The sequence below is a fragment of the Emys orbicularis genome, chromosome 10 (assembly GCF_028017835.1).
Source record: "Emys orbicularis isolate rEmyOrb1 chromosome 10, rEmyOrb1.hap1, whole genome shotgun sequence".
In the NCBI taxonomy this organism is placed as follows: Eukaryota; Metazoa; Chordata; order Testudines; family Emydidae; genus Emys; species Emys orbicularis.
Window position 1 is genome coordinate 36331189 of NC_088692.1, and position 26097 is coordinate 36357285.

The window sequence follows — 26097 nt, forward strand, 5'->3', positions numbered from 1 at the left end:
CTCCATCCCCATACACGTTAACAGACTTTTCCAGTAGCTGTACTGGCCGCGATTGCCAGGGCAAATTAATCATTAATCATTAAACACGCTTGCTTTTAAACCATGTGTAATATGTACAAAGGTACACTCACCAGAGGTCCCCTGTGTGCCCCCAGGGTCTTGGGTGAGTTCGGGGGTTACTGGTTCCAGGTCCAGGGTGATAAACATATCCTGGCTGTTGGGGAAACCGGTTTCTCCGCTTCCTTGCTGCTGTGAGCTATCTACATTATCTTCATCATCATCTTCCTCGTACCCTGAACCCGCTTCCCTGTGTGTTTCTCCATTGAAGGAGTCAAAGCACAGGGTTGGGGTAGTGGTGGCTGCACCCCCTAGCATGGCATGCAGCTCCGCGTAGAAGCAGCATGTTTGCGGCTCTGCCCTGGACCTTCCGTTTGCCTCTCTGGCTTTGTGGTAGGCTTGCCTTAGCTCCTTAATTTTCACGCGGCACTGCTGTGCGTCCCTGTTATGGCCTCTGTCCTTCATGGCCTTGGAGACCTTTTCTAATATTTTGCCATTTCGTTTACTGCTACAGAGTTCAGCTAGCACTGATTCATCTCCCCATATGGCGAGCAGATCCCGTACCTCCCGTTCGGTCCATGATGGAGCTCTTTTGCGATCCTGGGACTCCATCACGGTTACCTGTGCTGATGAGCTCTGCGTGGTCACCTGGGCTCTCCACGCTGGGCAAACAGGAAATGAAATCCAAACGTTCGCGGGGCTTTTCCTGTCTACCTGGTCAGTGCATCTGAGTTGAGAGTGCTGTCCAGAGCGGTCACAATGAAGCACTGTGGGATAGCTCCCGGAGGCCAATAACGTCGAATTCCGTTCACACTACCCCAATTCCGACCCGCTAAGGCTGATTTTATCGCTAATCTCCTCGTCAGAGGTGGAGTAAAGAAACTGGTTTAAAGGGCCCTTTAAGTCGAAAAAAGGGACTTAGCCGTGTGAACGTGTCCAGGCTTAATTCGATTTAACGCTGCTAAATTTGACCGAAACTCGTAGTGTAGACCAGGCCTAAGATAGCTAGGAGTGTTGGTACCTAGGGTCTGAGGAGAGAGTCCAAATAGCCAGATAATCTTGCTGTAAGAGTGCCAATGCCTGAGATGATGGGGCGTCCAGGATTTCCAGATTTATGGATCTTGGGTAGCAGATAGAATACCCCTGGTCAGGGATCTAGGGGTGTGTCTGTGTAAATTTGTTCCCGTGCTGTAGCAGGGAGTTTCTTGCGCAGAAGGTGTAGTTTCTTTTGGTACTCCTCAGTGGGATCAGAGGATAGTGGCCTGTAGAATGTGGTGTTGGAGAGTTGTCTGGCAGCCTCCTGTTCATAATGACTACAGCACCTCCTTTGTCAGCCCTTTTGATTATAATGTCAGAGTTGTTTCTGAGGCTGTGGATGGTGTTGTGTTCTGTACAGCTGAGGTTATGGGGCAAGTAATTCTGTTTGTTCATAATTTCAGGCTGTGCACATCTACAGAAGCACTCTATATAGAAGTCCAGTCTGTCGAAGTCACTACAAAAGCAATTTTCCCTCTCTTGGTATTGACACCACCTCATCAATTATTGGGAGTTGACCACATCCACCCTGAGTGAATTGGCCTTCAGCAATGGTCCTCCACTTGTAAGGTAACTCCCTTCTCTTCATGTGCCAATATATATTTATGCCTGTATTTTCACTCCGTGCAGCTGAAGAAGTGGGTATTTTACCCATGAAAGCTTATGCCCAAATAAATCTGTTAGTCTTTAAGGTGCCACAGGACTCCTCATTGTTTTTATTTGAATCACAGAAGACTCATAGAATCACAGGACTGGAAGGGACCTTGAGAGGGCATCTAGTCCAGTCCCTTGCACTCATGGCAGGACTAAGTATTATCTAGACCATCCCTGAGAGGTGTTTGTCTAACCTGCTCTTAAAAATCTCCAATGATGGAGATTCCACAGCCTCCCTAGGCAATTTATTCCAGTGCTTAACCACCCTGACAGTTAGGAAGTTTTTCTTAATGTCTAACCATAACCTCCATTGCTGCAAATTAAACCCATTGCTTCTTGTCCTATTCTCAGAGGTTAAGAAGAACAATTCCCCCCCCCTCCTCCTTGTAACAACCTTTTATGTACTTGAAAATGTTATGTCCCCTCTCAGTCTTCTCTTTTCCAGAGTAAACAAACCCAATTTTTTCAATCTTCCCTCATAGGTCATGTTTTCTAGACCTTTAATCATTTTTGTTGCTCTTTTCTGGACTTTCTTCAATTTGTCCACATCTTTCCTGAAATGTGGCACCCAGAACTGGACATGATACTCCAGTTGAGGCCTAATCATCCCGCAGTAGAGAAGAAGAATTACTTCTCGGGTCTTGCTTACAACACGCCCGCTAATATATCCCAGAATGATGTTCACTTTTTTTTGCAAAGGTTTTACACTTTTGACTCATATTTAGCCCGTGGTCCTCTATGACGCCCAGATCCCTTTCCACAGTACTCCTTCCTAGGTAGTCATTTCCCATTTTGTATGTGTGCAACTGATTGTTCCTTCCTAAGTGTAGTACTTTGCATTTGTCCTTATTGAATTTCATCCTATTTACTCCAATCATTTTTGGATTAGGCCCACACTGTGTGCATTCAGAATTATTATTATAGCAACACTTTGCACGTATTTATCACTTTCCATCCAAGGATTTCAAAGCACTTTAAAAACATTAATGGATTAAAGCTTCTAGCACCCCTGGGATGTATGACAGTTATGCTCACACCATGGGAGGCTCAAAGAGACTAAATAGTTTGCTCAAGCTCCCAGAGGGAGTAAGTGTTAGAGGTGGGAACAGAATCCCAACCTTTGGTGTCTCCTCTCTTCATATCCATAAGTGAATTAGAAGAAAGATTATTTTTACCTTTTCTTGCTTTATAAATAGTTTATAACTAATTAAGATGTGGCCATAATGAAAACCTTGTAAGGATGGAATTTTTTATGCCTGCCATCAGCATGGAAGCAGTTTATTTTTGGCTTTTTTGTTTCATTATACTGCTGTGTGTAATAATGTCTAGCCAAGGTGGTTTCTTGACAGGCTCCTGCTAACATGTCCACAGGACTTCTGACAGATGCCAAGTGGCAAGCACTCTTGAAGTCAATCAGCTCAACTGAGTTATTACAAACAACTGATTTTTCCTTTTGGCAGCTCAGAGGTCCAACCCATGAGAACTTGCGGCTTTCCTCACTCCACTGACCACAGCAAGCATGTCCCCCAAGGGAGTTCATTATATTCCAAAAGGAGCTACTCACCCCTGCAGTCAAGGCCCTCTAATTTGCTGTATAATCTCATCACTTCTCTTCCCACAGTCACTATAATCACAATACTCATTCTGTGCAGGGGAAAAATGGCACTCTCTCCAAAATGCTATTCTGGGGCTAGTTATGTGAAACTGAAGGGTACCTGCTTCGGCGACATCTTCTGGCCCAGTGACCTGAACAGCCAAAGCCATGTGGTCACCTTCAGTGCTGATCACTAAGCTAACTCCTATCAAGAGACCCACCAGCTCCATACACATACAGAGAACAAATACATACTGAAGGTGGTGCCTCGTTTTGACCAGGTATAGAATACCAGCGTTGGAAGGGACCTCAGGAGGTCATCTAGTCCAACCCCCTGCTCAAAGCAGGAACATGGCTGTATTTTGTTTGATCAAGATCTTAAGAGCTTTAATCCTGAACTGGGAAGTTTCATCTTCTATCAGACTGTGCAGTTACTCATACAAATCTGGCTGCTGTGCTCTAAAAATCAAGGCACTATAGTTGTACTAAAAGAATTTCTAAAATGTCCCAAAAGCAGCAAAAAGAAAATAAGCAAGAGGAGTACAAATAATAATACTTTGTACATCTATAGTACGTCATCTGGGGATCTCAAAGTGTTTTACCAATATTCATCCATTAAGCCTCACTATAACCCCATAACACAGATCAGTATTATTATACTTGTTTTGCATGTGGGTAAACTGAGGCACAAAGTATGTAGGTGACTTGGCCAAGCACACACAGTGAGCAAAGGCCAATACAGAACCCAGGAGTTCTGACATCCACTCCTAGTTCTAATCTATATATATCTATATGACCTAAGATCAACCAGAATGGAATCTGAAGAACAAATTATAATAGGTAATGCTTAAATGTATTTTGTAACAAAAGTTACTTGTCTATCATACCCACCCTGAGCTCATCTACAATCACTGCAAACACATGCAGCCATATACAGTAACTCCTCACTTAATGTCGTCCCGGTTAACGTTGTTTCGTTGTCACGTCGCTGGTCAATTAGAGAACATGTTCATTTAAAGTTGCGCAATGCTCCCTTATAATGTTTGGCAGCCACCTGCTTTGTCCACTGCTTGCAGGAAGAGCAGCCCGTTGGAGCTAGGTGGTGGGGGCTTGGAACCAGGGTGGACCGACAGCCCCCTATCAGCTCTCCTAAGTTCCCTGTACGGCAGCTGCCCAGCAGGCTATCAAGTGCCGGGCAGTTCAGCTGTCCCTCCCCCCACTGCTGTGTGCTGCTCTTACCCTCTGCCTTGGAGCTGCTCCCGGGAGCCTCCTGCTTGCTGTGCAGGGAGGAGGGGGAAGAGGGATGCTAATGTCAGGGTTCCCCCTCTCCCCGTTCCTTTATCCCATCTCCACAGGGCAGGGGGACACATGACAGGGCTCAGGACAGAGGGAGCTTGCTGGCAGCAGCTACTGTCAACTTGCTGATCTACTTAAAAAGGCAGTGTACTTTGAGTGGGGTCAGTGTACTTAAAAGGGCAATGCGTGTCTCTCTCTCTCTCTCTCTCTCACACACACACACACACACACACACACACACACACACACACACACACACACGTGTGTCTCTGTCATGCTGTGTCTCCTCCCTCCATTCCTGCTGCTTTGTAGAGTGTGAGGCTCCATTAACAACAATGTGTTAACCCTTGAGGGCTCAGAGGAGTGCTAGTTCATTATTTAGCAGCAAGGCATTCCCTGGGAAATATCCCACCCTCTTACTCCACCACCTCAACCAAGCTTCACAATCATCATTGCTGTGTACAGTATTACATTGTGTGTGTGTGTGTGTGCGCACACACACACACACACTTACTTTTGTCTGGCGAAAAAAAATTCCCTGGAACCTAACCCCCCCCATTTACATTAATTATTATGGGGAAATTGGATTTGCTTAACATCGTTTCGCTTAAAATAGCATTTTAAGTGAGGAGTTACTGTGCTACCAACATCTAGACAATTCAGTTTTTTACTTCAGTTATCCTCGTTCCAAAGCAGGCTCTTCAGCTGTTTCCCTGTTAGTGCTGAACCCCCTCCCATCCTTAACATTGGCACAGGGCCCATACTGTATCTATTTGACAGTTATCTAGCAGTTGCCACAGTCCTAGCAGAAGTGCCTATGCAACTACAGTATCGCTTTTCCCCATTATTGCACAGCACAAGTGAGTGCTCCATTGGCACAGACCCTACTGCCAGTCATGCATGGTTGTATTGCATTTGCTGGTGCTCAAGAGCAAAGGTAAATTAAAAGGTAGTTTCCCAGCTGCAGGGTTGAGAACTGTATGATACTCTTCGAACAGTTTATAAGTGGCAGCCTCGTACCCCCTTGGAATTGTTCATTAGATTTGTCAAGAAATGCCTCACTCTTTCCTAAAATCAGGCTTAGTTTGTTTGTTTGTTTGTTTTTTTAAGGTAAGAGATGTCATTGGAAACTTTCACTTCATGGGAACAGTGTAGATTTAAGCAATTTTTCTGAATATTAACTAAGATTTTAATCTGGGCAATCAATATTTTTTTCCTCCCACTGTTCAGTTTTCTACAGAAAATGAATGAAAAAGATAAAATAATTCTATACCTTTAGAAAGCAATTACACTTATCTGGATCATACACACAAATGATGAAGGCTCTTTGTTTGAAAGGGATCAGACAGATACCATACTGCATTTCTAAGAGACAGAAACCCACACCTCAACCTCCTCCTGATAAGTATACATATATGTATGCTCAGATACACATACACAGTATATGTATTACCATTAGGGCTGTCGATTAATAACAGTTAACTCACATGATTAACAACAACAACACAATCGCAATTAAAAAAATAAATCATGATTAATCGACGTTATAATTGCACTGCTAAACAATAGAATGCCAATTGAAATTTATTAAATATTTTTGGAAGTTTCTCTACATTTTCAAATATATTGATTTCAATTACAACACAGAATACAAAGTGTACAGTGCTCACTTCATATTATTTTTTATTCCAAATATATGCACTGTAAAAGTGATCAACAAAAGAAATAGTATTTTTCAGTTCACCTCATACAAGTGCTATCTCTTTATGGTCAAAGTGCAACTTACAAAGGTAGATTCTTTTTTTGTTACATAGCTGCACTCAAAAACAAAACAATGTAAAACTTTAGAGCCTACAAGTCCACTCAGTTCTTGTTCAGACAGTCTCTGTTTGTTTACATTACAGGAGTTAATGCTGCTTGCTTCTTAGGCCAGGTCTACACTACCGCGGTAGTTCGACAGCTGGCAATCGAAGTTCCGGGTTCGATTTATCGTGTCTGGTCTGGACGCGATAAATCGATCCCGGAAGCGCTCGCCGTCAACTGCGGTACTCCAGCTCGGCGAGAGGAGTACCACGGAGTCGACGGGGAGCCTGCCTGCCGCGTGTGGACCGCGTCTGAACCGCGGTAAGTTCGAACTAAGGTATGTCGACTTCAGCTACGTTATTCACGTAGCTGAAGTTGCGTACCTTAGTTCGAATTTGGGGGTTAGTGTAGACCAGGCCTTATTTACAATGTCACCAGAAAGCGAGAACAGGCATTTGCATGGCACTTTTGTAGCCGGCATTGCAAGGTATTTACATGCTAGATATGCTAAACATTCATATGCTCCTTCTTGCTTCAACCACCATTCCAGAGGACATGCTTCCACGCTGATGACGCTCATTTAAAAAAATCATGCATTAATGAAATTTGTGAATGAACTCCTTGGGGGAGAATTGTAGGTCTCCTGCTCTGTGTTATCCGCATTCTGCCATATGTTTCATGTTATAGCAGTCTCAGATGACGACCCAGCACATGTTGTTCGAACATTTTCACTACAGATTTGACAAAATGCAAAGAAAGTACCAATGTGAGATTTCTAAAAATAGCTACAGTACTTGACACAAGGTTTAAGAATCTGAAGTGCCTTCCAAAATCTGAGAGACACGAGGTGTGGAGCAGGCTTTCAGAAATTTTAAAAGAGCAACACTCCAATGCGGAAACTACAGAACCCGAACCACCAAAAAAGAAAACCCTTCTGCTGGTGGCATCTGACTCAGATGATGAAAATGAGCATGCATTGGTCCACACTGCTTTGGATCGTTGTCGAGCAGAACCCATCATTAGCATGGAAGCATGTTCTTTGGAAGGGTGGTTGAAGCATGAAGGGACATCTGAACTTTTAGCGCATCTGGCACGTAAATATCTTGCAACACCAGCTACAATAATGCCATGTGAATACCTGTTCTCACTTTCACATGACATTGTAAACAAGAAGCGGGCAGCATGATCTCCCATAAATGTAAACAAACTTGTTTGTCTGAGCGATTGGTTGAACAAGAAGTAGGACTGAGTGGACTTGTAGGCTCTAAAGTCTTACATTGTTTTTTGAGTGCAGTTATTTTTTGTACATAAATCTACATTTGTGAGTTCAACTTTCATGACAAAGAAATTGCACTACAGTACTTGCATTGGGTGAATTAAAAATACAAATTTTTTTTTTTAATTTTTTTTTTACAGTGCAAATATTTGTAATGAAAAAATAAATACAAAGTGAGAACTGTAGATTTGGGTGTCCTACAAATCTGATTAAGAAAATCTAGAAGGCTCAAATCCTTTAACACACCTGCCTGCACTGAAAGGATCACTTGAACACCATATTCACCTTTAATTCATATTATTATTAGTTACTTGTATTACAATAGCACCTAGAGGCTCCAACTGAAATCAGGGCCTCATTGTGCTAGGTGTTGTATAGAGATATACTAAAAGATAGGTCAGGTCCCAAAGAGCTTACAATCAGGTCATGTCTACACTTACAAGCTTACAGCGGCACAGCTGTACTGACACAGCTGTGCCATTGTAAGAGCGCTCATGTAGCCGCATTATACCAACGGGAGAGAGCTCTCCCATCGACATAATAAAACCTGAGAGTCTCCTGCCAACACAGCACTATGCACATGAGCGCTTATGCCGACAAAACCTATGTCACTTGGAGGGTCGGGGGGTGTTTTTTCACACCCCCGAGCAACAAAAGTTTTGCCGACCATGGCCTAAATGGACAAGACAAAGGGTAGACGGGGGGGAGGCACAGAGAGGTGAAGAAGACTTACCTACGGTCACCCAGCAGATTAATGACAGAACCAGGAACAAAACCCAGCTGTCCTGAGTCCCAGTCCAGTGACCCATTGATTAGACCTTAGTATAACACTTTGCATTTTATTGCAATTTTCATCAAAGAACCACAAAGTGTTTTATGGGTTATTGTCTAAGCCTCCCAATAGCCCTAACAGGTAGGGAAGTATATTATACCTATTTTACAGACAGATAAACTGAGGCAAGAGTCTGCTAAATTTGAATCCTCAACCCCAATTTGCTGGAATAGAGAATTAAGTTTTTGTCTTGTGGCTACTGCAAAGGTGGGACGAGGATCTCGAATACTCAATTTTTCCTCAGCCTCTGTTTTTTTTAAGTTCTCGCTCAAGAATAATTCCAATACCTATCCATGCTGCTGCTCAGAGCTTTCCCAAGCAACAACATAAGAGTGAAACTGACATGAATCTTGGCAGTTTTAGTTCTACCTACAGGATTATAAAGTAGCTGCAAATAAAACTGAAATAAAAGCTGTAAATAAAACATATAAAAATCCATATTTATGAGATGTGTGTTTTATCCACTCTTCTATATGGCTCAGAAACATGGACGACTTACGCCAAACATACCAAAAGCCTAAAGTTTTCATATCAGATGCTTGCATAAAATTCTTTGAATAAGATGGCAAGACAGGGTGACAAATGTGGAAGTATTAAATCATGCTGGTATGTCATTCTTGGGGATGTTGATTAGTAAGAAAAGACTCAGATGGCTTGGACATGTCAAGCAAATGCCAGATTACTGGATCCCAAAGAGCGTGCTGTTCTCTGAAGTTTGTAAAGGGTCTAGAAAGAGAGGCAGACCACTGCCCAGATTTCAGGATGCTTGCAAAAATTATTTAGTATCCTTTGAAATATCCGTGGATTGGGAAAGAAGTACAGAATTCCACTCTGGTTGGCAGAACCAGCTTCCAGATGGAGCGAGGCATTGCGAGGGGGACTGGATCAAGCTTTGTGATGACTAGTGTCAGAGGACGAAAGAATCTGCTGCTCAGATTCAGAGCACTGCTAGTGCGTGGGTGTGCCCTACCTGTGGGCGGGACTGTCATTGCACATCATACTCTGCAACCATCAAAGAACTCATCGGTGCATACACCCTGCTATGTAAAGAGCAACAGTGCCACTGAAATAAAACTGACCAGTATTTTGTTAATTTCATGGTATAAACAGCAGCAGAGTTGTCTGTGTGCAGACTTGGCAAGGCAACACTTACATTTGGTTCACCTTTGAAAGGTCATCTATATAGTTGTATGGGCTGGAATTTTTGTTTTGTAAAATGGCAGCTTAGATACTGCAAAACTTAATAGTTTCAGCTGGATAATAGTTTCACAGGAAAAGCTCCCCAAGGACTAGTGGTGAGTGAATTTTTCAAGCCTTACTGTAATTCTAGATATTCTTTAAGTAACAAAATATATGGTCTTTAAAGAATAAGGGACTCCAATTAAAAATCAGCTGCTGTGGTGCTGCTTTTATCCTACAGGAATTATAATGGTGCTGACCATTCAAATGAATGGGACATCAGGACATACAGTAGTCAGGAAGTCAAAATGCACTGGAGTTCTATAGGCATTCCCTGAACGTATACCAGACATTCTGCAGCTCTAATGGAGGTGACGAAAGCTGCATTTTGTTTTCAATGCCTTTGAATATAATTGTAATGCTCAGACAAAGCAGCCTTTAAAAAATAAATCACTGTCACAGCCTTTATAAAAGAAAACAAAAAATACCGTGCAGTTTGGAGTACAAAATACATAAAACAATCTATGCGTATAACTACCACAAGAGAAATAATGACAAAAACAAGCAAATCCAATGGAAAGTTAGTCAAGTCAGTTTGTATCAACAGAGGTCAGCTTTTAATTTGAAAAATATTTATTTTGCTATATTGAATGTCCAAGAGGCTAAAACTAGCCGTACGCTTATGTACTAGACTTTGGATTGAAGCAGCACTCCTTAGTTTGGATGGATCCCTCAGAAAGTCAGAACTGGCCCAAATCATTAGTAACAAAACATGCGAGGGCTTTTCTAGTGCTACTTGGAAGTTTTCTTTGGGCTGTCACTGTAAAGCATCATGCCTTTAGGATATAAACTTATCCCTAATGAGGCACAGGCCATCTCTCACCTGACAGGATTTCTTAAGGACAACAAGTTTAATCTGTAAGACATCTGTGCAGAGCATAAACCTTGCATTTATATAAAATTGGCTAGTCCCAGCTAGAGCAATGAGTCATTATGCCATCGGAAACATATGGTCTCTACAGGATATAATAATTCACACCCTTCTGGAAACTGCACCTTTAAAGAGGCTTCCAATGAAGAGAGCTCTTGATGGGCCCAATGAGAGGGGGTTGCACTGGAACACTCACTCATCCCTGATTTTCACTTCACACATTCGTCACTCTGCTCTTGGATATGTCCCCCATTAAGGGCCCAACCTTGAAGCTAAATGGACTTCTAAAAGCTGTGATTTGGCCAAAACGATTAAATTATTCCCAATTTCAAAGCAACTGCCAAGTGCTCTTTTAAAATTCTCCCTAAAAATTGACAAACTCTTGACATTTTAGCTGTCTGAGTTGTGTGGAGATGTGTGCAGACCAAAGCAGCTTAACCCTTTGAACTCAGTCACCAATGCATTAGCCAGGTGCCTTGTGAAATCTGTTTCCATAGCCAAGGGATTAGACAAATATACTGTGGGGAAATGAGGTGTGTAAAGTTTTTGTTTTATTTTATTAACATTTCTGGAATACAAATGAGCTCTGTTTTGCATCATGTTTTCATGGAAATTTAAGACACTTTGAAAAATGGTAGACATTTTTGTAGCTCCACTACAGCTCCTGAAAATATTTTTATCCTCCAGTGAAGTGCTATTTTGTTATTCTTACACCAATTCTTCCCCTAGACTTTCTGGGCTACCAAGCATTCCGACTGGTATCGCACAACCTCTATCAGAGGATGATTCAGGCATTACTGTCTCTTTAACTGAGGAAAATGATATATGAATGAGCATCTGCTGCTCTTCCTCCTATAGTCCTCATTTGAAGGATCCAAGCTGGTGCCATGCTTGGCAGCTGGAGGTGGTACAGTGGCCTTCCTGAAAGATGATGGAGTCAGAAACCCAGGCCTAGAGGAGGACGCTGAAAGTGACCTGGTAGTTTGAGGGATACCCCACAATGCCCATAGGGCCAAAAGGGATAAACATAAGATTCTGGAAACCAAGGAGAAAGGTCTTTTTTTACAGATCTGTGGGGATGATGGACAGATTCCACTGATGAGTGTCAGCCAGGAGTAGGAGATGGCAAAAGCTTCCAGGGGAGGCCAGCACCAAGGTCGGTAACAGGGATGGTACTGAGGTCAGCACTGAGAGACCATCCTGTTGCAGGAGGGGAGAGTCCAGTATTGACAGGCAAAGTAGGTCCCTGGCTGCCATGGGTGCCTGAGGAATCAACAGTATTGTCAGGAGGAGTGCCATCATTATTGATGTCACACGTGCCAGTCGTCACTGGTACCACACATGGGCCACTGACATCAGAGATACAGATGATATGGACAGTACCAACTTCAACAGTACCAACAAGGTCCATTCTGGATTGAACGGTGCTGGAATTGAGTGCTGCAGTTCAGATGGTACTGAGGAGTCACACTCTGGGGCTCTCACTCTTACCTGGGTACTGGAGGGCTTACGAGAGCCCTTATCAACCAACATATGGTGGCAGGAGTCCCCATGAGAGGTTGAGGAGCCCTTCTTGGGTTTCAACATAGTTTTTCCTTTCAGAGAGCTAGAAAAGTTGGTGACCGTGGAGGAAGGCCCTGGGGAAAGAGAACAATGCCTCTTCTCTCTGCAAGTCTTCAGGGCTCATTTCACTTTGTCAGAGTCCATAGAGATAGAAGGAGCAGCCAGGACACTTCTCCCCACCTCCTTCTCCCACTTGCCTCCGGCTCCTCCTCACAGCTGCCCCACACGTTCTGCTCTATTTGCTCCATAGCATAGATGGCTGGTGAAAATATTCTTTAGGGGTGGGGAGGGCTAAATAAAGTGGTCATGTCCTGCTCTCAAATGTGTGTGACAGGGTTCCTGTTTCTGTCTTGGCTCAGTGCAGGGGGGAGGCCCTGGAATAGCACTCAACTACCCATGAGCTCAAAGCTGACATTAAAGTGTATGTGGATGCATACTGATGAGTGTCAGAAAAGAGGCTACACCAGTACAAAAAACAACCTCGACAGATATGCAACTTCATGAAGTTCTACATTTGATACGGTCTCGCATGATATTCTTATCGATAAACTAGGCAAATACAATTTAGATGGGGCTACTATAAGGTGGGTGCATAACTGGCTGGATAACCATACTCAGAGAGTTGTTATTAATGGTTCCCAATCCTGCTGGAAAGGCATAACGAGTGGGGTTCCGCAGGGGTCTGTTTTGGGACCGGCTCTGTTCAATATCTTCATTAACGACTTAGATATTGGCATAGAAAGTACGCTTATTAAGTTTGCGGATGATACCAAACTGGGAGGGATTGCAACTGCTTTGGAGGACAGGGTCGTAATTCAAAATGATCTGGACAAATTGGAGAAATGGTCTGAGTTAAACAGGATGAAGTTTAACAAAGACAAATGCAAAGTGCTCCACTTAGGAAGAAAAAATCAGTTTCACACATACAGAATGGGAAGAGACTATCTAGGAAGGAGTACGGCAGAAAGGGATCTAGGGGTTATAGTGGACCACAAGCTAAATATGAGTCAACAGTGTGATGCTGTTGCAAAAAAAGCAAACATGATTCTGGGATGTATTAACGGGTGTGTTGTGAGCAAGACACGAGAAGTCATTCTTCCGCTCTACTCTGCTCTGGTTAGGCCTCAGCTGGAGTATTGTGTCCAGTTCTGGGCACCGCATTTCAAGAAAGATGTGGAGAAATTGGAAAGGGTCCAGAGAAGAGCAACAAGAATGATTAAAGGTCTTGAGAACATGACCTATGAAGGAAGACTGAAAGAATTGGGTTTGTTTAGTTTGGAAAAGAGAAGACTGAGAGGGGACATGATAGCAGTTTTCAGGTATCTAAAAGGGTGTCATAAGGAGGAGGGAGAAAACTTGTTCACCTTAGCCTCTAAGGATAGAACAAGAAGCAATGGGCTTAAACTGCAGCAAGGGAGGTCTAGGTTGGACATTAGGAAAAAGTTCCTAACTGTCAGGGTGGTTAAACACTGGAATAAATTGCCTAGGGAGGTTGTGGAATCTCCATCTCTGGAGATATTTAAGAGTAGGTTAGATAAATGTCTATCAGGGATGGTCTAGACAGTATTTGGTCCTGCCATGCGGGCAGGGGACTGGACTCGATGACCTCTCGAGGTCCCTTCCAGTCCTAGAATCTATGAATCTACATTACATCAGGGGAGGCTGGCCTAAGCATCTGAAGGACACTAAAGAAGTCACAAGAGACTACTGTGCAGTGCATGGACAATTACATGAGTCAAATGCCATGAATGGGCCAACCAGTCAGTGTGGTGGTCAGGCATTGGCAAGGAACTAACAGACCAATACAACACAAAGAACCTTTCATAACAACACCCTACCAGACAGACCTTGGAAGAGACTAGCTGCAAATTTAAGCATATTCACAGGACATCATTACCTGGTCATCATGGACTGTTTTTGCTCACTTCAGTATTCCAAAACAACGAGTGATGGACAACGGACTACAATCACTGCAATGGAATTTAAGTCAGTCATTCTGAACAAAATATGATTTTGACCATATTACTAGCAAACCACATTGCCTACAAGTGAATGGAAAGGCCAAGAATGCTGTACAGCCAACAAAATCCTACAGGAAGAAGATCCACTCCTTGCTTTTCTGAGTTACATATCAACACCAATAGCAGCTACTGGATATAGTCCAGCACAACTCCCAATGGGAAGATGACTCTGTTCTAATGTTCCAACTTTAAAAAAGCACCTATCTCCAAAGTGGCTAGTCCTGAAGAGAGTAGCCAAATTGGATAAAAAGGCTAGAAGAGCTTATCAACACTTTTACAACAGACATCACTCAGTAAAAGAATTGCTGGGTCTAGAACCTGGTGACTGTGTTCCTTTCAAACTGGATGAAGAAAACAGATGGACAGCTCCAGCTGTTGTAAAGAAAAGGAATTTAGCGCCGAAATCATATATGTGATCAAACGGACAGTGGAGAGTTCAACAGAAACCATCAGCATCTACAGTTTATTCCTCAGACAGAACAATCAACATAGCAAACCTCACAGATGGCAGATGCAGAACAAGACGACGACGACTCAAGGATTCTGGACTGACCACAACCAGTTATTGCAACTAATATACAGCCTGATGACCAAGTTGTCATGCTTTGGGTGATGTAATTAGGAAACCAGTACAATTCAGAGACTCTTAGCAGACTGATAAATACTGAACCTCAAAGACAGCGTGATAATGTAAATATTGCAAATGGTAGGAATGTAGATCTTAAAGGGGGAGATCTAATGGAATGCTAAACTGTATTATATTAGGTGGCACTGCGTGTAAAATACCTTATTTAAATGAACCTGAGACATACCTGGCAGAGTATTAAAGAATCTTATGATGAACACATCTGGTGTGTCTGTAGCCAGTCCACATCTGGTACAGGAACATGACAAAGTGTATGTACACACTGTTACTGATTTAAGTTCTCAAGCAGTTCTTTACAAAGCATTTCAGTTCACCTCTAAACACAAACTGGCAAACCGTTATTCTCTTGGGCTTATTACAAGTAATAATATGAACGAGAAGCTGGGTAACTCATCTGACCTTGCTCCACTCACACATGGAATCTACATCTGATATATTCATTGCAGCTGTTGGAATCGCTCATTCACACTTGTTTCTCTCTCTACATTTGCAGCATATGGTGAATCCGAGTTCCCTTTCTGCAGAGCATACTTACCCTCAGCTCCACCTCTTTGCCAAGTAAATCATACAGAGATGCTCCTCTGGATGTGATTTCTGAAGCAAGCTGCCTGGCTGCCTTCAAATCAGCAATCTAGAAGAACAGCATCAAAAATCAAACAATGGAAGAGTCTCTGCCATCACAAAGAAAAGTTGTGACAGGTTTTGTCCCTTTTCAAATTAAAACCATATGTGTGACCAACATGGTGCCTGAATCTCTCCTAGGCTACATCTACACTACACACCACCGGTGGCAGCATGGAGGGTATGTATAATTACACACTGCAGGGAAAAGCCAGCTGCGTCCACACAGCAGTGTGTAGCTACACGTCAGTGAAATGCTCCAGCAAGGGAGAGAACAGGGGAAAGCTTCAGCATCTCCCTGCTGCCGGAGTCCTTTCTTGTCACAGGGAGGGCTCCAGCAGCAGGGAGCCGGGGGAGCCTTCCCCCCGTTGGAGACTTTCTTTGCTGAGGGGAAAGGCTCCAGCAGCAGGGACCTTTCCCTACTGCTCCCCCACTGCTGGAGCCTTTCCCTTTCACAGGGAAGGGCTCCAGCAGCAAGGAGCTGCTGAAGTCTTTCCTGGCTGCCAGAGTTTCTCCTTGTGGCAGGAGAAGGCTCCAGCAGCTGGGAACTGGCAAAGCCATTCGCACCTGCCAGAGTCTTTCCCTGTGGCGGAAAGGGCTCCAGCAATGGGGAGCTGGCAGAGCCTTTCTCCACTGCCCATCTGCTGCCTGTCTTTCCCTGTGACAAGTCTTTCCCTACGGTGGGGAAGGGCTCCAGCAGCAGGGAGGCAGCAGGACACTACATGGCTAAAAACAGTAGTGTAGACGCGGAAGCATGGCTTGGGTGAGCAGAGAGCCATGTAGGATATGTACTCGCATAGATACCCACATCCTTCAGGCATGTCTGCACCATTCTTGCCTAAGCTATGCCTCACCGGCTAGACCTATTTATACATGTTCTGGGGGGATACAAGGGAATGTACACTACGTGCCACCGAAAGAACCATGCAGTGCAGACGTCCCCTTAGAAAGCCTGATCCAAAGCCCACTGGAATCAACAGGAGTCTTTCCACTGATTTTAATAAGGTCTGGATTATGTCCAATCTGTATAAACTTCTGAAGTGAAATCTGGCCACATTGAAGCCAATGGCAAAATTTCCAAAGCTAATGGCAAAACTCCACAAAATTAGGATTTCTCCTCTGGCCTGGGCAATTGGGTAACTATTGCAAACCCACTGGAAACTGATCATTTTCACACAGATGACAGGAAGGTGTCCTAGGTTGGAAGAACAATTAAAGTAATGTATACTAATAATGTGTCATTTGGTTTCCCATTTTCTCAAAGCACCGATGTAGTATTAATTTTGATGGTCTATATGGGCACATAGAGTCAAAGGTGTAAACATGACGCTCTCACTAACTGAACCGTTTAAACAAGGTTCAGGGTTTGGTACAGAGAGACCTCAGCCTGTCTAGTATCACTGTTAAAAATATTGTAATCTTTTATTGAAGATACAGAGAAGAAGAGAAAAGAGGTTAAAGCATTTAAAATGTAAATGTAATGCATTAAGTAAGGCTTTCATTTTAATAACATCCCTTGTTCCCTTTCCTTCTAGCTAGAGGGAGCTTTCACAAGGAACACCCCGCCCCAGCCCACCCCTCACTCCCATTTGACAGTGTTTTGTTGTTATTAAAGACGATAATAGTTCCTTTTTGGGGAAAAGAAAATGTTAAGATGAGCTTGAGTTCTTGTAGTTGAAGTCCAATCCCATTTCTAAAAGGCATAAGACAAACACACACAAGATGAAAGAGAACAGCAAAGACAGAAAATGCACTTTCCTTCTCTGGTGTTGACTTTCACTTGCAATCTTACTGCTGGAAAAAAAAAAAAAAAAACAAACAGACAGCACACGGTTTTATCAGCCACTCCAAGACCTGGCTCAGGTGGTTGAGGGCACTACTTTTATCTGCCTTTTTAGTACCAGACTCACAACAGTGCTGCAAAAGATGCAGTCTTGGCTGGCTAAGCCAGACTCTTATTAAACAGTAGGCAAAAGGAGAGAGATAGGAAAGAAAAGAAATAAGGGTGGGAAGGAAACGGACACACAAGGGGGGGGAAGGTGATAAAGACTCACATCTCAGGTGGTATTTGGGATTTAGCCAAAGTCGGTGGAGGTGGCTACATCATCTGGGTCCCTCTCTCTGACCCAGTCTGCTCAGGACATCTTTCAGGATCAGGCCAACAAAGGCCCAACAGCGTTATGGTAGATCCTGAGGTGCCAGGAGATGGGAGGTGACAGCCATGATGGTAAAGCTCACAAGGCACCAAGAGATGGGAGGTGAAAGCTCACTGTAGCCACTGTTGGCAGACAGCTTCTTCTTGATTTCCCCCCCCCCCAAAGTCTTTTCTTTTAGAGACCCCAAAAGGGAGTGACAGGTGGAATAGCCCATCCTCTCATCGTTTTGTCCACCTATTAGGCCTAATTTGCAACACACCAATCTGGGTTAATTGATTTCCAATCCCATGCTTCTCTTGCTTCTCAGGCCTGATTTTAATAGTCCTTGAGTTATATTAATAGGTCTTTTTTGGACTAATTCAGTCTCTCTCACTTGTTTACCTTTTCCCATCAACATTTGTTGTTATTGGCTATCATGACATTTTATAAACTTTCACTCACTTTTCAAGTTTGGGCCTACAAATTTGCTCTATTATTACAATATTAACACAGGAAGCACACAACAGGCTACTCCAAGATAGGGAGAAGTTTCTTAAAGAAAATTCTATAATATCACCTGACACATTAATGTAGCATAATCATTGCCACTTTTAAAAGAAAAGTATTATTCCTTCATCATAAACAAATACATTGATAGGACTTCTCCTATTCAGAGAGTATCTGTGTTCTGTTTTTCCTTGGTATTTGTGGAGCAATTTCTATTTTAAATGCTTCTATAGGTCCTGATGCACTGCCCAATAAATTCAAGGGAAAGACTCCGACTGACTTCAACAGGCACTGGTTCAGGCCCATATTGCAGTGAGTACTCCCCATGCTTCTCCAACACAATTATGCCAAATCACTTCAATTCTGCCCTGCCACGCTCCCTACTATTCCAGTCCTGCTCCAAAGCAGAGATGACCAATTCTGTACTAAACTTCAATACCATTATGAGCCAAGTTTTTCTTGGGATTAGATAGGGACCAAATGTGTCACAGCAGGTAAATTTAGGAAGGGAGAGTTTGAAAAGAATGTACTAATGCATACATTCTGTGCGTAGGCTTATGAGGCAAATGGATTTGGTTTCCATGACTACAAAAAAAAAAAAAAAAAAAGAATCTTATTTTCCTTACTTTTGAGCCAAGGTCAAATTTGAATTTGCTGCTTTCTTCCTCGGACACTGAGGTGGTCTCCATTCCTTTAGTTTTCATGGCATTGTAAAGAACAGAAGTTATTTTTAACAGCTCCTTCACTGCATAGCCGTCTGCTTGGTAAAGCTTTTTTGTGTTGAGCTTTATATGAGCTTTGGTAGCCTGTTGGAAGAAGACACAAAGAAATATTTCAATCCATTATAGAGAATAGATTGTCAATTCCCTAGTCAAACATTTTCTTAAAAGTATTTATTTTGGTATCATCATGCTCGTCTATACATAATTGAAACTTTCAGCTCAGGAACATGGGATTTTTCAAACAAGGATGACATACATACACCTTTTGAGAGTCATAACATTTCTGGACACTTATAAAAATGAAAAAGCTCAAATCATCCACTAATTCTCTCAGGGTGAAAGTCACCCCTGTGCAGAGGGCCAGCAAAAATCCTATGTACCACTTACATCTCCGGTAAACTTAACTGGGACTTAAGTGCATAGGCCTGGTGCTGACCCTCTGCACGGAGATGAATTTCAGCCTCAGTGAATTACTGTAATTAGATCAATTACCCTAATAAAATGTCTCCTCTTCCAACAGGTTTTTTTTTCAGATTGATAGTTTCTCTCTTAAATTTATTAATATCAAAAGAGGGAATAATTTGTGTCCCTTTCTCCTCTATCCCCCTACATGCACAGATATGCATACAGACAGGTATGGAAATAAACTACAAGATTCAAATAATGGATTTATATACCTTTGATCTTGTGACAGACCCAGACCAGCGGGGTACAGGAGTCTGGTAGAGGGCAAATATACTGGTCACTGGGTGAATAGTTTTCTGTTCCCTGAGTGATCAGAGAAGGGGCTGCACTAGAGTAATCAGGAACCTGCTAGAACCAGTTAAGGCAGGCAGGCTAATTAGGACATCTGGAGCCAATTAAGAAGAAGCTGCTAGAATCAATTAAGGCAGGCTAATCAGGGCATCTGGGTTTTAAAAGGAGCTCACTTCAGTTTGTGGTGCAAGTGTGAGGAGCTGGGAGCAAGAGACGCAAGGAGCTGAGAGTGAGCTGCTGGAGGACTGAGGCGCACAAGCGTTATCAGACACCAGGAGGAAGGTCCTGTGATGAGAATAAGGAAGGTGTTTGGAGGAGGCCATGGGGAAGTAGCCCAGGGAGTTGTAGCTATCATGCAGCTGTTACAGGAGGCACTATAGACAGCTGCAGTCTACAGGGCCCTGGGCTGGAACCCGGAGTAGAGGGTGGGCCCGGGTTCCCCCCAAACCTCCCAATTGACCTGGACTGTGGGTTCTCCCAGAGGGGAAGGTCTCTGGGCTGTTCCCCAACCCATATGGTGAATCTCTGAGGCAAGAAAATCCGCCAATAAGCGCAGGACCCACCAAGACAGAGGAGGAACTTTGTCACAATCTTTATTTCAAAACACCAAAACTGAAGTGATGCAGTGCCTTAGGAAATAGCACTCCAGTGGCACAGAGAAGGAGATATACTTAATTCTTGGAATTTCCTCTGGGATGATGTTACAGACTCACAGACAGGTTGAGTTGGTGCAAAACTGCCATTCACTCTTGCTAACCCAACAAAAAGCCATTATTAGCTAAAACTTTGTTTCTCCTGAGAAATAAAAATCAACAAACTGTAAATAGCTAAATGGCTTAAGATTCTTCTCTCTTTGCATCTGGACTGCAATCAAAATTTACCTCCTTTAAGAATACTAGGTGGTAGAAAGAGGTTTCCCATCCAAGCCTAACAAGCATCCATGGGTATTAAACTTCACTTTCACCATTAGGCCCTAAGCTAGGTGTGCTGAAGCATGTACCAATCTTTTATGTGATTTTTATATCCCAAATTGAACTTACCACAGGTAAAATCCAATGGGCAACAAGTACGAAATTGTTCAAATGTTTATTTTATTTTTTTTAAACTTAACATTTTATTTCCAATTTTTTAAAGTGCTACGGTTTTAGTTGGACCTGTACCAGGCCTCACTACACAATCCTCACTTAGGCAAAATGCCCTTTGAAAGTAAAGGGAATCTTTCCTGGGAATGGATTGCTGGATTGAATCCAGTGTTTGCACTCTGCCCCAGCTCTTAAAGGAAGAGCATCAACTTGAAATCTAGTCAATTTTTTAAAAAGCATTTTCAGGCCCCAGACCTGCTAGAGTGCCCTGCCAATTTTTGTGGCTTTGCAATCAGATTTTTTTATTTTATGTTTCCCTCACCCTGTTACTGTGTGAAAGGCCCACAAAAAGAAGAGAGGAAACTGACAGACTGACTTTGCAAGGGAAACTGTGAAAATGGCTGACAAATGAGGCCAAGGTTTCCAGAAGGATTTTTAGTGCCTTCAATGTTGGGTGTTCACCCAATTAGAGTAGCAAAAAATCACTGGTCAGAGTATCCTCAAATGCACTAGTAAGAAAAGCAAAAAAACCTAGATGGTTTTCCCCTTCAGTTTCTTTCAGCTGCAGGAATCTTAGGAGTTAATCATAATAACAGCAGGTATAAAATTTTCAGACAGAAGTGTGATTATTAAGTTGACAGTGTCCCTTTAACACCTATTCCACAAGGGAAGTTAGAGCACCACATTACAAAGAGCATTGTTATGGACGGGAATTCCAATTTCAGTTCACTCAAAACACGGGGGGGGGGAGAGGAAATCAATGTCTAGTAAAAGGAAAAAATGTATTTTCCACTTGGCGACTGTTCTCTCTCTCTCTCTCTCTCTCTCTCTCTCTCTCACACACACACACACACACACACACACACACACACACACACGTGTTCTCAGCCCATGTGGACAGGAAAACATATGACTGAAATAACAAAATCATCGGCAAACAGATCAACAGCTTTTCCTGATCCACTAGTTTAAAAAAGGCACAAAAATGGCTTCACAGCACCATTACATAACGTCTCCATTTTTTCTAAGAACTTACTGTATATGTTTAAGTTCAGTCACATGCAATTAAGACAAAAGCAGAACGAAAACCACCACAAAGCGGGGTAGATAGACAAGAGGTTGGGTTAGGGTTTTAAAATGTGCTTTCATATTCTTTTTGGGCCAAATTCTGGACTCAATACAAAGCCCTAGTAAACAGGTTCACAGGCTGGGGATGGAATACTCTTCCCCCAAGCCACAAAGCAGCAGTGGTGCTGCTTCCTTGACATTACTGCAGTTGCTAAGAACCTCCCACCCCAGGGAGTCAGGTGAGCTAGTGGATCTGCATACTCCAAAGCCCCCACGTGTACTAAGATGGATGGAACTGTGCTACACAAATGGTGAAAACTATTGTGTGGCCTCCCCAAATTTGTCCTCCCTTCTGTAAAATGGGTCCACATCTGTGTGATTGGATTTGAGCCTTCTACCCCTATGTGGAGATTGGAGTGGAAGGAAAGATTCACCTGCTTAAAGTGCAGGGCAATGGAGACACACAGAGCAAAACTATGTAAGGCCAAAACATTATTTTTCTCCAGGCCTTAATGTGTAAGACAACTTATGGCAAGTTAAAAAAAGCTTGTCTCTTCAGCCCATTTGTGCATTGGCATCACTATGCTCTGTTTAAATGACAAACATAGAATAGAATATTGGTTAAATCAAAAGTATCAATTTTCCCATATTTAGTAGTAGATTTGGATCTCTTCAGGCAGAATCAATATTGTCGACTCAATCTACAGACATAGTCACTAGAGAGACTCTAGTCCAGGGGTGGGCAAACTACGGCCCGCAGGCCAGATCCGGCCCCTCAGGGCTTTGGATCTGGCCCGCGGGATTGCCTCCTGTGGCACCGCGGGCCCCGTGCCGTCTCAGAAGCGGCCCTCAGGCGGGGGGGGGGGGGGCAGAGGGCTCCACGTGCGTTGCTCTCGCCTTCAGGCACCGCCCCCTGCAGCTCCCATTGGCCGGGAATGGGGAACCCTGGCCAATGGGAGCTTCGGGGGAGGTACCTGGAGCTGCGGCAAGAGCAGCGCACGCGGAGCCCTCCTCCCCTTGTCCCCCAGGGGCCGCAGCGCTTCCTGAAGCGACACAGGGCCGGGGACAGGGCAGGCAGGCAGGGAGCCTGCCCTGGCCCAGGTGCGTGCCGCTGCCACCCCGGAGCTGCTTTAGGTAAGCGGTGCCGGGCCGGAGCTCAAACTCCTCCTGCACCCCGCCCCCCAACTCCCTGCCCTAAGCCCCCTGCCTGCACCCCAACTCCCTGCCCTGAGCCCCCTCGTACATCCCGCATCCCCTGCAGCCCAACCCCCTGCCCTGAGCTCCCTGCTGCACCCTGCACCCCTGTGCACCCCAACCCTGAGCCCCCTGCCACACCCCACACCCCTCCTGCACCCCAACCCCCTGCCCTGAGCCCCCGCTTCAACCCGCACCCTTCCTGCACCCCTGCCCTGAGCCCCCTCCTGCACTCCACACCCCTCCTGCACCCCAACCCCCTTCCCTGAGTCCCCTGCCGCATCCTGCACCCCTGCCCTGAGCCTCCTCCTGCACTCCAAACCCCTTCTGCACCCCAACCCCCTTCCCTGAGCCCCCTCATACACCCTGCACCCCTCCTCTGCCCCAATCCCTTGCCCTGAGCCCCTTCCTACACCCCGCACCCACACCCAGCACTCCCTCCTGCACCCCAACCCCCTGCCCCAGCCCTGCATACAATTTCCCCACCCAGATGTGGCCCTCGGCCCAAAAAGTTTGCCCACCCCTGCTCTAGTCATTCACTACTAGATCAAAAGGCTGAGAAACGGACCACAAAGAGCTGAAGTCAGATTCCCCCATATGGCAGAGGGTTGCACACAGCAGAATTAAAAAAAAAAAATCATTAGCTCAGATGGAAAGGCTGAATTAACAAGTTAGGAGAGTAGGGGTATAGAACAGAACCACTAACAGAATTTAAATAAAGTAGAATGTAATCAAACACCACAATAGAGAAATCATACAGTTATTCTGCTTAGTCTGGAAAGGATTTGCTCTAGTTACATTTTTATGATGATTAATGATTTCTGATATTCTTCTTTAATGGAGTTAGGTACATTTGTCTCCATATAAATCTTCCATCTAATTATAGATGCTAGAGGTTATTAGCTATTGGCGAAGATAATTGTGTGTCCCATGCACAACAGGAATTACTGAAGAAACATCTTCAAGTCTTTCCCATTCTAAGAAGTAGAGGAAACACCTGAGCAGAGAGTCTGTTTATTGAAGAACCGCAATAATTCCTTTATTACCCTGTAAAATGAATTGCAGACTTTTAGCCATGGGGTTATTTAGCCACTCTTATTTCAACCCCTGTAAAGTCTGTATTATTATTGTGTAAAGCCTTTAGGGATACACTGATATGAAGTATCGGGGGTAGCTGTGATACACTGATATGAAGAATGGTCTGAAAAGCATATTATTAAAATGATTTCTGATTTCACCCTTCTCTTTCCAAATTGTACTAGGCTCAGAAAAGGAACTTAAAACTGCTGGATCTATGGTTGTTCTTCACCTCTAATGATGCTCCAGGGCTTAGAACTGTAAGATATGGAAAGGTTACACATTCTGCACTCAGTAGAATTAAGAACTGAGAACTAATTATCCATATGTAAGGCTGCGAGTTTGTCACAGAGGTCACGGAAGTCACGGATTCCATGACATTCCAGAACCTCCCTGACTTCTGCAGCAGCCAGGCCAGCTGCACCAGCCGCTGCTGGGGCACTCTTGGGCCACCATGCCCCCCTCCCAGAGCAGCAGCAGGAGTTTGGGTTTGGGAGGGGGCTCAGGGCTGGGTATTGGGGCACGGGAGGGGGTGAGGGTTCTGGGCGGCGCTTACCTCAGAGGCTCCCTGTAAGCGGTGACATGTCCTTCCCTTACCTCCAGATGGCTCCGCACCCTGCCTCTGCCCTGAACACCAGCTCCACGGTTCCCAGCCAATGGGAGCTATGGAGCCGGCACTTGGGGCGGAGGCAACACGCGGAGCTATATGGCTGCACCTCTGCCTAGGAGCTGAGGGAGGGACATGTCACCGCTTCCGGGGAACCACAAGGAGCCAGGTAAGGAGCCTGCCAGCCACGCCAACCCCTCTCCGAGCACCAGCAGCAGTCCTGGGCCACACGCCACTGCCTCCACTCCCCCCACAGCACCAGCGGGAGTCCCGGGCTGCCCCCCACAGAGCACCCGTGGCGCCCCCGGGCCATCCCCCCCCTCCCAAGCACCCGCAGCACTCCCAGGACTACCGCTCCCCCCACCCCTACCCCCAAGATTTAGTCAGGGGTATATAATATAACACTCCTTCCAACTCTCTCAATATGTTTACCTCCAGCACAGTACAATTCCCTGCTAAGGACATCCAACACCATATCTACAGACACTAGCAGCCATTGGTGACCAGCATGTGGTTCACGCTCCTTAGCCCAGAAACACATTTTTACCAAGCCCCACTGAGTGAAAGGCCAAGCTCTAAACATTCAGGCTTAGCTCACTTATTTAGTTCAATGTTGCGCTGGAACAGCTGGTCAAGATTCACTTTGCTGAAATTCCTACGCATGATATAACCATGGTTCAGTGCTCCAGACTGAAACTGCAGTGTAGTTTGTGGTGTGAGCTGCACTTTGTGGAATTTTGCTCCTGAGTGAGTGTGAGGAAATGGACTAGCTGACCTAATACTGTCCAATTCTGGGCTGAATCACAGAAGGCCCAGCGTAGGAAGTGTAGCCTGGCAGGCAGGAGGGGTAAAGGCTTCACACCACTTCTGCACAATCTTCAGACAATAAAAAAAACTACTTTGACCTTCTCAGTGAGTCCATTGCACAGAGCTTTGTGAACGATCCTGTTCTCCAAACTAAAACAGATAGTGGATTCCACAGCACAACTTTAATATACTGGCAGAGAAGAGCAGATGGGAGGAGAGGGTAACTAAACACGAATATTAACTGACTACAGAAGGGGCCCCTCAACATCTCACTGATACCTTCACTGGTACCTTTTCATAATGCCCTCAACTTCCCCATGTTTGTTTTTCAGTCAGCAACTCTACTTACTGGTGCCCTGATGCTCCTACCACAACAAAGCATGAGTGTCCATTCCTGTTCAAAAGGGATGCAAGACCAAGCATCTACCCCAGAATTCTTTCATAGTCACTTTGCTGGGCTCCTTATTATGATTAGGCTTAGATATTTATCAGCAAATGTCGATTCTCTGTAGAGACAAGGTGGGTGAGGTAATATTTTCTACTGGTGAAAGAGACAAGCTTTCAGGCTTACACAGAGCTTCTCTTCAGTGTACACATACACACATGCGCGCACACCCCATCCCCCGATAAAAGT

The 26097-nt window shown here is 44.3% G+C and overlaps 1 protein-coding gene across 2 annotated transcripts in view; it reads right to left on the minus strand.

Moving 5' to 3' along the window:
- Positions 1-26097, minus strand: part of CLUAP1 (clusterin associated protein 1) — a 191009-nt gene that overhangs the window by 157721 nt on the left and 7191 nt on the right. For both annotated transcript variants that reach the window (XM_065412434.1, XM_065412433.1), the window contains exons 4-5: positions 18777-18956; positions 15423-15518 (exon numbers count right to left, since the gene is read on the minus strand). In XM_065412434.1, coding sequence (XP_065268506.1) covers positions 15423-15518; positions 18777-18956 — 276 coding nt within the window. The remainder of the gene's footprint in view (positions 1-15422; positions 15519-18776; positions 18957-26097) is intronic.